This window comes from Cyclopterus lumpus, chromosome 12, assembly GCF_009769545.1.
Source record: "Cyclopterus lumpus isolate fCycLum1 chromosome 12, fCycLum1.pri, whole genome shotgun sequence".
Lineage (NCBI taxonomy): Eukaryota > Metazoa > Chordata > Actinopteri > Perciformes > Cyclopteridae > Cyclopterus > Cyclopterus lumpus.
This window is the reverse complement of record NC_046977.1, coordinates 8,480,335-8,496,380: the sequence shown is the minus strand read 5'-3', so window position 1 is coordinate 8,496,380 and position 16,046 is coordinate 8,480,335. Positions and strand designations below refer to the sequence as shown.

General features: G+C 41.0%; 1 protein-coding gene across 1 annotated transcript in view; it reads left to right on the top strand.

Annotated features, from left to right (window-relative positions):
• pappaa (pregnancy-associated plasma protein A, pappalysin 1a) overlaps nt 1–16,046 on the top strand; it is a 76,717-nt gene that overhangs the window by 48,201 nt on the left and 12,470 nt on the right. The window contains exons 12-19 of the mRNA XM_034547040.1: nt 259–394; nt 730–943; nt 4,494–4,668; nt 11,573–11,756; nt 12,166–12,367; nt 12,530–12,758; nt 13,447–13,594; nt 13,934–14,049. Of these exons, the coding sequence (XP_034402931.1) occupies nt 259–394; nt 730–943; nt 4,494–4,668; nt 11,573–11,756; nt 12,166–12,367; nt 12,530–12,758; nt 13,447–13,594; nt 13,934–14,049 (1,404 nt within the window). The remainder of the gene's footprint in view (nt 1–258; nt 395–729; nt 944–4,493; nt 4,669–11,572; nt 11,757–12,165; nt 12,368–12,529; nt 12,759–13,446; nt 13,595–13,933; nt 14,050–16,046) is intronic.

Below are 16,046 nucleotides of genomic sequence, written 5' to 3'. Positions count from 1 at the left end.
ACCTTTCAGAAAAGAATGATGCATTTTGGTGCAGGGTTCTGTCATTGTAAGAAATATACTCATGAGTTGCTTCATGTGGATACTATACTTAACGTCACCTGATATTGATGCCACTTTAGAAGGTGACGAGATGCATGAAGCTCCATAAAATATAGGAAAAGACAAAAAAGAAACCATTCAACTACACATACGAAAGACGAAACAGTAGTTATCTAAAATGTATATCTACATATATATATATTTTTTTTCTTCATTCAGGCCCACTTTTCTCATCCCATGGTGGCGGCCGCAGTGATCATTCATCTGGCTGCTGATGGGACTGGCTACCTTGACCAGACCCAGTGTAACATCACTGTTCAGCTGGTGGACACCAAGGAGGGCATCCATAGTCTAGGTGAGAACTGTCTTCTGTACTCAAATTGCTCAATATGACTGCTGAGCTCAAAGGAGTTGTACCTACTGCAACAAACTACGGCTTGTTATAGTCGAGCAGTTATCACATGGATCGAAGCCCTCTTAAGTTCATGTCCCTCTTATCCATCTTTTCAGCATATGCACATGTCTCCATTAGAACACTATATCACTCTTTCAACACCAGCATTTGAGCTTCTTTCCGACAGCCTTTACTTGACCACCGATCCCTCTGATTCTCTGCTTCCGTCCCCTCCTTCCCCCGCCTCACTTTCAACCCACTTTGTCTCTTATCGGTCTCTGGTATCTTCTCCACAGGTGAGTGGCGTCTCAGCTGCCGCACCAACCCTTTGGTCATCCCAGTGAGCCATGACCTGTCAGTGGCCTTCTACCACACCAAGGCTATCCTGGTCATGTTCGCTTCTCGCCTGGTGGCCATCTCCGGAGTAGGCCTGCGCTCCTTCCAGTCCTTCGACCCCATCACGATAAGTGGTTGCCAGAGCAACGAGATCTACAACCCCACAGGCCAGAGGTGAGGCCAAGAAAAAGGGAAATGAAAAACCGGTGAACATGAGGCCTACATATGTTACACACACACATCAGAACCAAAGACATGCATATGAAATCATTAGATTATGTGCACAGGTGTACACAAGCATACAGCCAAACACAAACACAATTTGTACAATATTTTGCCTTAAAAAAGGTACAGGAGCCTTGATTTATTATTTTAAAAAGGCTTTTCCAAATCTCTATATAGGTATACATATGACGTACTTAATAGTTTATCTTCTGATGGAATCTGTTGAAGACACCAAATCAATTAGAATATAACAACTCCATGACTAAAATAAGGTCTATATTTCACTATGAAGTCAGTTTATTTTTACAGTGCAAAATTACAAATCTGTCTTAAAATGCTTTATAGTCAACATGGATAAACAAAAAATAGAAAAAAAAGATGACGTCAAGCTACTTCCATGTGCCGCCAAGACCTCAACCATGAAATGTCTTCTGTAGCACCTGGAAAAGGGATAGATTACACACAAAGTGCAAGTTAAAGGAAACCAATCATACACAGAAACAGGAGATGCAAAGAGCTGTTTTTGTGTGTACGTATTTGAGCCAGAGACCGGGAGAGGCATGTTTTAATTAATGACACGCTGTTTAATGTTAGAGGTCTGCCCAAAGCTACAGCTATAACAGTCAAATGTTCTCGGTAACATATATGATATCACTACAAAATATAAATAATTTGGACCTGTTGCTGAGCTACACAAATTTCAAACAATAGAGCCGCCGCATTGCTGCCTCCAGCAGTAGATCTTGTTTCTAAAGCGTTTTCAGTGCTCCAAAACCAAAAAGTGTGGACGCTCAGTGTAAAAATATATATATGCGTTTAAAAAAAGAAATGTAGTAGTGGGGGTAGAGCCTCAGTTTGTTGGTTTGTATTGAGTTCAGCCCAGCCGAAGTGCGCAATGTATACGAATATACTTTTTCTTTGAAAAGTCCTGCCAAACTGGACTTATTTTTCCTGTAATAATGTTTGCATGGTTCAGCACAGCGTTGAAGTCTTCAGTCCTTAATTTCACAACTATAACTAATTATTTAAATAAAGGACCTGTCAATCAGGCATCAAAAGTGCTGCCAAGGGTAGATCCGTTTTCCATATTTGGATATTTCCACATATTTCTGTGTGTCACGAAACAATTTGTAACAGCTGAAAACCCAGCATCTGAACCAGGAAATAAAGATAAAATGTATGTAAAATGCCTTTATGAATTTTTAGATCTAGCAAGAACAAGAAATAACAATTAACACCCATTTAGCTATACGTGCAAAGTGTTTGAGACTTAATTTGGACTACTACAGAAATAAAAAAAACATAATCATTTGAACTTCTGACCATATGCTGTCTGGTCACTCCTCACAAACATAGTTTTAAACCAGACCACACAACCACAAGGAGACACAATTTGCCAATTTCCACACCACTGTCATGCAAGAGACAATTCATACTTATGATGCTCCCACAGTCCTTTCAACAAGAAATGCAGTAATAAACACCACAATGCACAAAGAATGGAGGGCTGGGGGTCTGTGCAGAGAGATAGAGCTGTTTGTGGCTTTTGTTGTGTGCCAGTGAGACATCCAGCACCTAAATAAATTAAAACTGCTGTGTATCTGCACCAGCCAGGACATTGTTTGTTAGCACACACGCACACGCACGCCCAATTATCTTCAGAAGTTTGAACTTAAACACGCTAAAAGCTGAATATTATGACATAGTATTATGATCAGTCAAACCGGTCTGTTCTTACAACATCAGTAAAAAAAAAGCTGGCTCTGCCTCTTCGTCTTTTCATGTCATTGATCTGTTTCTTCTCTTCAATCAACTCCAATTCATCATCTGCATTATGCCGTCCATACCCACTTTCCATGTTTCTCCCCATTTTACCTTAATTTTGTCTTCACTTCCTCCTTATTCCAAGTCTCTCTCCCTGCTTTTCCACATCTCCCCTCCTCCTCCTCCTCCCCTTCATCATATGTTATACCATGCTGTCTTCTCATCCTTTACTTTCGCATCATGTTCCTTTCCCTCAAACTATTTGCCATCTCCTTCTCCTGAATTCTCCCCTTTCTGTGCCTCCTGCTCCCGCTTTCACTCTCTCATTCTCCTGGGCTGAGCAGCACATTTCCCGTAATACTTATGCCTCCACAAAACACCACATCCCCTTTTCCCTGAGTTGTTAACAACAGGAGCTATTAAGATGACTCAGTTTTATGTTCCATGCTCGTCTGCTAACGCGCATGTATGTTTTTCACTTTTTCGCAGTTTTTTCCCCGCACATTTTTCTTTCTTGTGTATCACCGCTTACTACTTTGAGAATATTTGGAGTTCAGTATTTTTTTCTTGGATTTTTCATCTTTTTTTCATAAATACTATTCCACTCTTCTGTATACTGTACTTCTCATTTGCAGGGGAAGAGGATAGTTTTACAGGTTGTTAATTGTAATTTATGTCATAAATTCCATAGTGACTAGCAAAAAACCACAAAGTGATTTTGTTCCAAGCCAAAGTGGCCGCAGAGGAGGCTCCCCTAGTTTGTCCTCAAAAAGCCCAGACTTTAGGGACTGCTGCTCTCTTGCTTTATAAACGGTCTTCACCTGCTTAGCTTCAAATCTGTCAACATATTTTACAGCATTTTAATTATAGACTTAGAATATTACTAAGAGCTCATTTGACATAACTTTTGCTTTCCCAGTCTTGCTTAGTGTTGTAGTGGGAGTGACAGTGAGTTAGACAAATAAAGGACATACTTGAGGAATAATCTCGGTGCATAGAAGGTATGTATTATTGATACATTTAGAGTAAAAGCATAGAAAATGTAAAGGAAAACAAATGGATGAAAGGAGCACGAGATTCTATTCTTGCCGGATCGAGTTTAACAATGTTTCTTTCATCCGCTCTCTGTGCCCCCATACCTTCCCCTCTTTCTCTCTCTCTCTCTCTCTCTCTCTCTCTTTTGCTGCTGGCTTCGTAAGGGAACCCTATACTGTAGAATGCGGACTGTTGTAAAAAGGTGCCTCGGGCATCCAGGCCATCCAAGAGCATTAAATACCTTCTCCATCAGGCTACCAACATAAATCTGTGGCCATTGTAGCCCGCACATAATATTATCCTGTCGCTCTTAATTCACAAATTACACTCTGCTGTGTGAGTGCGTGCGTGTGCGTGTGTGTGTGTGTGTGTGTGCATACAGACATCCCTTCAGGCACATAGCAAATATGGCAATCTTTTCTTCATGTGGTTTATTGATTTGATATGTTAAGCAGTCATTGATGGATGGATGTGGTTGACTCAATGCATGGCTTTTCTGTTTTCTGTTTGTGAGCAAATGTGTGACTGTTTCCATGTTTGCGGGTCTGCAGTGTTATATCATACACAACATTTCATGTTGGTTGTAACTTTAAATGTGTTTTTTAGTTTGTTTCTCTCTCTCTCTCTCTCTCTCTCTCCCCCTCTCTTATTCCACAACCTTCCCTCCCTCCTACACACACACCCACACGCTCACTTGTAGTTGTGTACATTATTCGTGCGAAGCCATTGACTGCCAGGAACCATTAATCCGCAATGCAGAGCTCAAGTGCAGTAACCCTGGCCGCCACTTCTACAATGGAGACCGCTGCACCATCTACTGCAACTCTGGATACGTCCTGCAAGTCCACCAGGATGATGACATCATCAAGAGTCAGGTAAACACTCTGCTACACACATGTTTGAACACACACAGGCCATCATAAAGCTCAGTGCACAAAGCATATTGAATGCATAAATGTACAGATGCAAACGCTTAAGTGCAAAAGCATATCTTCAGCATATGTGAATGCACACATGAGCATGCATTGAGGCAAACTCGAGTACACACATATGAAAGAGGTGCGAACACGCTTTCTTTCTGCTTTCATTTCTATCTGCATTTATTTTGTCACCTGCAAAAAAAAAAGAAGAAAAAAAAAAAAAAAAAGAACTAGGCTTGGCACGGCAAGCCTCTCGGGAGGATGACATCATGAATATCCAGGTAGATGAGTGCTGCACCGAGGAGCAGAGACGCACAGCCCTCTCCTCTTGTTGGCTTGCTACACACACACACACGCACATGCACATGCACACGCAAAAGCACACTCACACGCGCACTCACCAAGCATATATATTCCTTACAAGCATACGCATAATAGTGCTTAGGCTCTTGCTGAGCATGTTGCACCATCACCTCAAACAGTCACTTTGTATTGCTGCTCCACCGGGACGATGACATCATTGCATAGTGTCTGCTCCCTCTCCCTCCCTCGCTCCATCCCCGCTACATCCCTGCTCATTTTGCACACATTGAAATCTCTTTTAAAAAGGGCAGAGAAATTGCTACCGCACTCTAACAGCAGCACACATTTAATGCTTCCATGTCGATACCAACACACCGTACGGTAAGTACAGACACGCTTCTGCATTAACAGGACACATGAGCGGACAGATACAGTATGTACACACAGATGTGTGCGCACCACAAATAAACAAACAAACAGGGTAGTTGACACCATATTGTAAACCTTTTGGTTTTGGGCCAAGCTGCTGTAAAGGCCATATAAACGCTTTATTTATCTCCACGGCTCTGTAAAGAAGTCTGCAAGAATGTAATGCTCCCTCGGAGAGATCCGAGGTTCAGAGAACAATATATTTATGTTTATTTGTATGTCATTTTAGTAACTGTAGGTGTGGGTGTTTGTAAGGCATACGACCCTTGAAGTCCCATAGAACCACATGAAGTCTATCCCTGAACTGTTCATGAATATTTCCTGCATTTCAGGAAATATGCTGGTAATATGGTGTCATTTACAACTGTGCTGTAAATAGAATAATACAGGGTCAAGCACGTAAAGGGTTACGGCCATTTGACAAAAATACATGTTCACGTGGAGCAAGCGAACCAGCACAAGACTCCAGTAATTGAACCCACGGCTGTTTCTGATTCAAGTAGATCACGAAAAGATATGACTTGTCTCCCAAAGTCGGTGGATATCAAATACATTACAAGAACACTGGCACTGTACAAATACAGCTCCTCATCTGCCATGTTGCACCTTCTGCTGCGTACACGTGACTATCGCCTCTCCCCATCTTCTTCTTCTGTTAAGTTTTATGGCGGTTGGCAAGCATTACTGCCATCTGCTGGCCATTTCCCTTGCCCCATCTCAGCTGGCATTGCTATTGGCATGTGTGGAAAGGCGTAAGATGGAAAAATTTGACTTTTTAGGATTCTGACCTTACCAATGAGTTTGTTCTCCCATCCTTCACTATAGCTGTGGCCATCATCTGTAACTCATCCTTATTGGAGAGTTTATAGAATCACAACGCTGTTCAGCTGTTCCTCCATCTTTTACTAAATGGCCTTACTCACACATAATGTATACTGTATCTGCACACAGAGAGAAGTACACATTTGTATGTGTACATGCATGCAGCACATCCATGCTGTATGTAAAAACACGATGAGAGAAGTTCTCCCTTGAGTCTGCACACACTTCTAATTGCATTAGATTTTGATTGACAGTGCGCAATTGTTGCTATTCATCAATTTCAATTAACTTATGATGCTTTTCAGAGAGGGAAAGGCAGGAAAGTACAGAGAAAGCTGGGTGAAGGGGAGACAGGAGAGACTAAAAAACCAAGTTGTTGGACTCATATGGTTTGCCACTAATGATGACTGACTATTTAAAGGTATTCAAAGGTTGTTATATAGGAATACATTTTCACATCCATTCATTCCATTGAGAGACATCTGATCATTTTTGTTGGTTTAATATCAAATTTGCATTTTGTGTTTGATTTTAATAAATGAGGCGTTACAAGAAATGCTAAAGTTCTGTCCCTCAGCTCCTAAATCATCTTGAACTCGGCAAGGACAAGAAAATCATTGCACTCAGTTGACATGCGTGACCATAATCTAATCCTTTTTAACTCACCCTGTCTGCTTCAGTAGGAGTATTTTCTATAGCTTGTTGGTACATTTTAAGTCCTTTTTCGACAAAGAGTGAAACTATTCTCTGGAAAAGTATTTACCAGTTGTGTGGCAGTAGAAGTCTGCCTCTTTGTAAGTTGGATCGTCTCACTGGGCGCCATTTACTGTAAACTGAAGATTCTATTGCTCAAAACATCTCTTCTTTGTTTTGAGAGAACAGTAGAATGCAACTTGTTGACGCCGGTTTTACTTGTAGCTACAGCTGGAGAATCCTGCGGGGAACCGCAGTTTCTTCTTTGTCCACAACAGCGGCACAGCTGTGTCTGACTAAACTGTTCGATTGCGGGTAGATATAGACAAATACAGATTTGAAAGAAACACTGGGCACATCCAATTGAGATCAAATCTAATAAAGCAAATGTGTTTTATGTCAGACAGTCATAGAAATTGGTCCTAGGGCCAATGGCAACACGAGATTGTCCTCAGATTGTCTCTATTCCCTCAGTGTGTATTTCTTAACTTGCATCTTCCCTTCTTTTTTCAGCCACAAAAGTGCTTAAAAATCCACGTAGACACCCAAGTTGAAACAGGCAGCGTGAAGCACACTTTTGCCTCCCTTCATAAGCCTTTTAGCATTCTTGTTTCAGTGATATCAAAGTGGTTCTGGGAACTCTGCCTTCTTAGTGTCCCTTGCGTGATTTGTATATGTGTGTTTTATTGCTCTCTATTCTTTCTCTCTGTTTGAAATGGTGAGGGCCGCTACTGATAAATTAATATTTCACGCTTTTCCTTTAACATGCTCTATTGGCTGTCCACCATAGAACGATCCCATCAAAACACTATTACCTGCACGCGATATGATTTCCCATCCACTTTATTTTAATGACCAAAACACCCTCTTTAGATCTTATCAATGTTTTGCCAAAAATGTTACACACATTTAGAAATAACTCTTGGTATAATTTGACCTATTATATCCAATATAACTTTAAGGGCTATTAAGAGCCATATCAACCCATTATTTTAGTCATATTCATTTGAGTGGGCAGTCTGCCAGCTCAGCTCAGGAAATAATTTCCAGTGCATGTTTTATGGGCGCCCAAATGCAGAAAAGCCAGACGCGATGTTCTCATGCCTGGCTTTTCTGTGGGTGCTCCAGTTTTCTGCCACTCTATAGGCGATGCATAAAAGGTGCTGCATTAGAAATAATCTTGCCTTTGACCTTGATCAATGCACTGGCTTGAGAGCTGGGGTTTATCCAGAGGTGCTGCGTTACAGCTAGTGAGGATGTGTCGAATGCAGAGGACAAATAACACCATGGGAATTAATAAACAATAACCTATATCAAATGAAAGACCTTATTCTGGGCTCACATCCCTCGCCTCCCAGCCAGGAACACAGACTGTAAATAATACCATGTTTTTGTATAACTTTAAATGTTATTGTTGCTTATTTAGTTATGACTATGATAAAGTTATTATAAAAGTTATTGTTTAATGTAAAAAAATAAATAAAAACTGACGTTTTTTTAGGGTCTTTAAAGACACAGTAAAATGCTAAATACATTTTCCAAGTTTTTTACTATGTGTCGACGTCAATTGTAACCAACTCATAACCAACCGCTACCCATATATTCTGTTTCACAAGGGAATATATTTATACAAGTCACATACCGGTAGCTAAAGATGCCCTAATTTCAGTTTCACTGTGACGTTAAAATCAATCTGGGTATTTAGTGTCCCCGTGCAGAGGGATCGTGTCGTGAAAGGGCATCTTGTCTGTCCGTGTAGTGCCACGGCAAGGAATACCTGCACTGGGATTCACCCTTATCAGCCTTTGGGCAAATTGTGAATATGAATTAGAGTGAAGGCGGCCCTTTAACATTGTCACCCTGTTGCTCTTTAAGCCCATCCTTTCACTTCACATTGCTCATAGAAAGTGTCTAACCTTCGGTCGTTTCCACAACAGGGAAAAAGCGTTGGACTTTGAATCTTTAGATGTCTGGAAAAATTCATTCATTTTTACTCTCAAAACAAAAGCTTGCACATGCACATCCTCTGCTTCCAAGTTAAGCACTTTTTTTTTTTAAATTTCTGTTAATCCAAAATTATATCTGAAAGGCTTTTCCCATGAGGTTCAGAATATTATATATGTATTTCCACTACTACACCATATTGTTATAACTTTTATCAACCTACCGATCAAAAGTGCAACTGTGTGTTAATACTATACTTTTTCTATGTATCAATGTGTTTGTGTGCCATCCAAGCTCAGGCAAAACCCTACGGCTAAGGTTTGTTTGTCTGTTAGTCTTTCGGCTTGAATTAGGCAGAGTAGCCAAAGGTTGAAGAGAAATATTCAGCTGTACATTTTCTACAGGAAGGAAAAAAAATCCCCACACATAGTCTACATACACAGGCACACAACCCTTTTTACACCGAGACACTTGGGGATACATGCATGATTAAAAGTGAAAACAACTCATGGCAGATGTATTTAAATGTCAATGTGTTTCTGTGTGGCCATTAATGTGTGTTTGTGAGTGCATGTTAACAGTTTTACACATGTTTTAAGATGCGCAAAACTTTTTTTGCAAACTTACTTTTACCCTTCCATTTGCACACATATTTACAGTCAGCACATTAACACTAAAACGATCCTTCCACATTTCTCCCATCACGATTGACTCATTCACCTCTACACCCAGTTATTTTCCAGCAGGCACTCACATGCGATGCATATGTTACTTCGTTGGATATCCAAATATGAAAAGAGCTTATTTATTTTAAAAGAACTTGATACTGTTATGCATTATCATATAATGGGATCAAGATCAGAGATAGAAATACATGGGAAGAGAGGGGTTATGAAGTAATAGGTATGAAATGCTAATTGAGTCCAGCTTGTGTGGCCTTAAAGTTTGGCCACTCTTTTAAAAAATGTGGGTCATTAAGTGCTTCAACCAAAACAGGGTTGGAGTGTAATTCATGGTAAAAACTCAGGTATGCTTTTTGTTGTTCTGAGGGAAAAGTCAAAATGATTGAGCTCTCACAGCTTTGTTGTGAGATTTATTGGCACTGCAATCAATTTAAGCATTCCTGTTACGTTACATGGTGCTTTTTTAATGGAAGAAGATGAAAACAATTTACGGTTTGGATTAATCAGTTGCTCCCCATTCTGGTCTCATCGCTACAAATATCATGCCACAAGTCAAACACTTTACAGGAATCAGCTATTCCTCTAGAAAATATATCAATAAGTCGAGGACATGTTTATGGTGAAAGAAGTCAGGATCAAGATATAGCCTTTTGGAAATGTGATGTTTCAGAAACATTATTGTTGCCATTTCTGTTTCCAGGCGCTACTTGGTAATCTCAGGTTCGTTATCTACTTAAAAAAAAAGATATATACATTTAGTTATCTGTGGTTATTGAAAGACTTTAATGAACCCGTCCAATCATTTAATTCGGCCTGGATGGAGCCAAGTTTGGAGCGAGTGCTGCTAGTAACTTTCATTGGAAAAGAGTTGGCAAAACTGGGCTGTTTTAAAACATTTTAATTTAATTTAATTTTCAAAAGATCGTACTCTTGCTAGTTTCTCAAGATTACCAGCCCTAGCTTTAATGCTGTATGCTATTTGCAATGTTCTCATCACTCTTGTTCTGGAAGGGTTACTCACTCGTATGTGTACAGGGTGTATACACATTGAGTTCACAAACACACACACACACACACACGCACACACAAGATTAATGTAAGACATGTGGCCTTTGCAAGCCTCAGTCAGACCTTGCTGTAGGTCACAGCTCCTTCAGCAGCCTGAACCGGGGGCCGTTCTCAAAGCTCGGTCCATTATAGGAATGAGAGGGACGTTAATGTATTATAGCAGGCCCTACATCGCGTTGTACACTTGAGTTGGTCTTTGCTTGTCATAGTAAGTTTGACTCCTGGCCTGAGTCAGTTCCTTGCAGATTTGTTCATGTTCTCCACATGTGTGGATTTCTACTGGGTTCTCGAGTTTCCTCCCACATTCCAACAACATTCAAGGACCCAGTCACACAGGATGCACTTTGTACGTTTGAAAAGGTGACGCACGCTACTTCGATTTTGAGAATCTTGTACAGGAAGAATCACTGGTAATATCTATATATTTTGTTTTTTTCTGTTAATATAACTATGCTGAGAGAGCATACATCGTCAGAGGCTGGTATTCCAGTTGTGAAAGAGTCCCTCTTTATGTGTTGTCACACTTCCACCAAAGTCAATCTGTTTTGTGTTAGGGCTGGTGGTGCAGTTGTTGGATATCAGTTGTCTGAGTGGCATTACTTGACCTTACACATGCTATCAGCAGTTACTTGAGCTGCTGGGTATCCTGTGAGGCTTACTGACGTACAGTAAACTAAGCCGGATCAAGCTTTGTTGGGTTACACACCAATTGGAGACTTATTTAAGTGAGTGCTGAATTGCTGTTGTCATTTTTTTGTGAGGTAAACATGTACTGGATGTGTGTGGTACATCAATCTGTCATATCAATGCAAAAGTGAATGCTTGTGTCAAGCATACTTAAGCATATAGCTTACTTCAGAATATGCCTGTATTCCATATCTGTCACTATCCGACTTGATGTCTTGTCTCATTTCTAGTTGGATACTGCAGTGACCATAACCTGTGCAAATGGGAAGTGGAACAAACAGGTGTCATGTGAGCCCGTGGACTGTGGTCGGCCGGACAAATACCATGTCCATCCTGCCCATTTCAACTTCCCTGAGGGCACCACCTACGGCAAGAAGAGCACCTTTCAGTGCCGAGAACCTGCGCAGCTCGTAGGTGAGATGCATAGAGGAGCATGCACCCATGTATGCGGAGATACATATTTCCAGGATGTTATCTTGAGGATTCCTGAGATTAGATGAAAGTCAATTTTATTGTTCAATGTTAACAGATACTTTACATGATGTTGCCTTCAATTTTACAACTCTAATACACATTCGGATCCTGATTAATTGTTGGTCTTTGATGCACATGTCATTTCTTTCAACTTTTTAAACACTATTGACATGATATTTCATATTTTACACTACAAAACCCCATAACAACAAATTACTAAAAGTCAGGTTTTTAAAATGAGTTTATACATATTCATTTCAGTCACTCCTTTTCTTTTCTTTTTTTTTTTTAAATGAGCCTTCTGTTTTTACTAACCAACACAGCATGCTCGTATTCTTTTTCTTCCCAGGTACAAACAACTCTCTTACCTGTTTGGAAGACGGCCTCTGGTCCTTCCCGGAGGCTCTGTGTGAACTTCGCTGCCCGGCCCCTCCTCCTGTACCCAATGCTGTTCTGCAGACCAAGCGCTGCAACGAGACCGGCCTCAAAGTGGGCACGCTCTGCAAGTACAAGTGCAAGCCAGGCTACCATGTCAGCAACAAGCCTAAGAGGTAAACAAAGACATTGAATGCTTTCAGTTCTTTTTCCAAATGAATGTAAGTTGAAATCAGTTCAATTTAAAGACGTTCTAGTCATATTAACCTTTATATACACTAAGCTAAAGTGACACAAAGCCCACAAGTCTAAATGTTAATCATCTTCTTTACTTTTAGGCGTGCATTTAAGCGTCAGTGTACAGAGGATGGCAGCTGGCTAGAGGGAGCATGCGAGCCAGTGACTTGTGATCCCCCACCCTCCATCTTCCACGGCTCCTATCACTGTACCGATGGCTTCCGCTTTGACAGCGTCTGCAAACTCAACTGCTCTGATCCTAATTCTGCTATTGCCGCCACAGGAGGCTCTGCCCATACGGTGAGGCTGCTGCACGCTCCATGCAAGCAGGTCTGTCCATCTCTTTCCTGTCTTTTCTATTCTTGCTTTACCTATATGTATGTCTTCTTTTTTTGTTGTGTGTGTGAAAAAAAATCGGACGTTCTCTCTCTATCTCCCGTCTTTGCGTCCTCACCGTTGGCTTTTCGGGCTCATCGCGACACGAGTCGTGAATTAATCAAATAATTCATTCAAAGCATTTGTATTTGATGACTGTTTAGCACCGAGGCCGTTCACGGTGGAGTAATAGTCATGTTTGTTTAAAATATTGTGTGTTTAAAGCACATTATTTTAAAGATAGCACATAAGTATAATATAATCATGTTAGCTGATAAGATGCAACATTTGTGATTAAATGAAGCCTTTTCCCCAATACACTCACTTTCCTCTTTTTAGACTGCCCTCGCTGTCTGACCACTTGTTTCTCCCTGTCTCCCTTAGCCATACTCAATTTGACACCATACTAATTAGATTGCTATTGATTTTCAGAATAGTCCTGCTGCCACAGCCTTTTGAAATGTATCCACCTTTTAATCTATCCTGCGTCTAAGGCGTTGTGGGTTGGATGTCTGATAACATTTGGATCGTATTTCCCCCCCTCTGCCACGGGATGCCATCTTTATGTTCATGGCCTGCTAATGTTTGCCTGTCAATATCTATGTCTAATTGTTTTTCTTGTCAATATCTTTGTTATTTTCAGGGCGCAGGGTCCAATGTGATCCGTTGTAGGAAGGATGGAAACTGGACAGGGTCGTTCCGCCTATGCCCACACAGCAAAGGCCAGTGTTCTTTACCTCAAAACCTCCATTATAGCCTACAGTACTCATGCAAGCGAGGACACGGCATAGGTCTGTATGCACACATTTAATGTTGTATTACAACAATGATGTTTTCTAACTGCTGGTGTCATCCTTCATTGTTCATATTACAGCTTTTGTTAAGTGTACTTTTATTCTTCATTGTTCCCATCACCCATTCCTTTTCATTTTGTGCTGTTTGTAAACATTTGATTTAGAATCACTGTAAACTAACCGAGCATGTTAAATATCACTCAGTATCATAATCATGTTAACGCAAAGGGCGGGACATATATACGCCTCTCGGTTTGCATTCGATCGTGGTGTTGTTTGTGCATACTTTTATTGGTTTTGTTTCTTGGTTTCTCTCTTGCTCACACACACACACAGGTGAGGAGTGTGAGCTGACGTGCAGAGAGGGTAACAACGACGTGGTGATCCTCCCTAGCAACATGACGGTAGAAAATGTACTGGTAGAACATTGGAGGAACCCGCACAAAGTCAAAGTAAGTTTGTCCGTGTGTTTGTGTCTAACTCACAGCTCTGACAGACGCACTTCACAAAGTTCTGCAATCCACAACTCTCCTACAAGGAATTTCACATCGAGTGTCTACATCCTGGGTCGACTACCCACAATGCAAAAATGCCAGCATTGCAACCCTTCAGACATTTGTATTCTATTTTTAACTGGAAGTGTAAAAAAAAAAAAAACACTCGCTGCCGCCCTTTCATGTCCTCAAAATGGTATTCAACAACCTTTTGGAGAAACAGAAAGCTGCAAAGCTGCTTTGGGAATTAAGTGTTGTCCCAACACAGACATTTTTTTAGCATTCAATTTCCCATGTATTTGTCCTATCCAGAAATAACACATGGTGAAAAAGCAAAACGAAACATAGAAAGACTACACTACCACTAAATGTGTGGCAAGTTGTAACAACTTATCAAATGGGTCATAAGTAATTACTGTAAATGTCGCTTATTGGTTAATAACATTATTTAATTTAGATATAGCTCACAGCTCCAGATTGTACTGATTATGTAATGTTTACTTACACTGGCAGGTAGCAGAATACAGGGTCAAGGTTTTTTTATGAAGCTTGTGGGTGGGGTTAAGAAGCGTGGATGGGCTACGGTGTGTATATGAGTGTGTGTCTGTGTGTAGTTGGAGAGTACTAAACCACATCAACTCTTCCAATTTTTGCTTTCCGCTTTTTTTTGGTCACCTTATTGTCGTTTTAGCTGTAGAGTCAGAGACTAAATAGGCTCACGTTTTGTAATCGGAGCAGAGAAGCCACGGCCGAGTAAAGGAACACATTGTATTTCTCACTGTATTTTTTTCCTACAACTCCTTTTGTTTTCGTTTCAGAGTCAGACTGAGTCAGCAGCCTTTTGTGGTGGATGTCAGGAGAGAGTGGTGGCTTGGGCCACGCGGACATAAAATGATCTGTTTTTCATGGATCTGTGTAATTGATCTGATTTTTGCTCAGTGGTTATTTGAGACCTGAGGCTCTGTCTGCTGTTGGGGGGCAGAGGGTAGCATAAGTCAGAGAAGTGAGGTTGATGGGGTGAAGGTTTCCAGGGTTAGGAGAATGGAGGAGTGAGTACTTATGTATGTGCTATGTTTTGTCCTGTCCACCTCTCGACTAATAGATTCCAAATAGGCTCATTTGAGACACACACACACACCCTCATCATTCATAACAATGGTGTACAGTTGTAAAATCATAACATGAGTCCAAACTCCCCTCCAGATCGGGATTATTCATACAGTACCTAAAAGATAATTAATGTCCCCAAATGCACTTTCTAGTTTTACTTTGCTGAGTTGGAGGCTAATGTTGCCCACCTTAATAAGTGATGTTGATTTATTGCCTTTAAACTGGTTGTATTTTGGTTCTTAGTGTGACCCACTTAGAAATTCTCCCCTGCTTCCCAACCGCCACCTCCTCCTCCTTTTTTCCTGTCCCTCTATCTCTAACAATTATGCGCCCCCAGCACCCTCCTCCCCCTTTATCAGCAGAATTACCCTGTCGAGCTTGCTGTGGAATTAGTCATTTTCTACATGACATGACCTCGTCTGTGGTGGCGCTGAGATAGGGATCTATTTTTATGTGGTATCAGTGCCCCGGGGGGGTTTCAGAGGGTGAGGATCCTACACGTAGTGAGGAGTGAGGCCAGGCCACAATCATGGATTATCATGATTTACGGCCGTGCTGAGAGAGGAAAAAAGAGAGAGAGAGGAGAAGAGAAAGAGTTTCTGGATGACATCATCATAGCAAAGCACGGAAAAAGGAGAATACAAGTACAGTAGATGCAAAAAGTTTGACCTATAAGACAAAATAATGTGCTTAATCTTCCACCATATAGGGACTAACCATCCCAGCCCTCTCCGCTGAACACACATGCTTACACAACACAGACGTTCCTGCAGAACTACATCGCAGAAGTCTTCAGATGCTATGTCGTTCTTTCTTTCCACCTTCAGCCCCATCTTTGCTTTTTG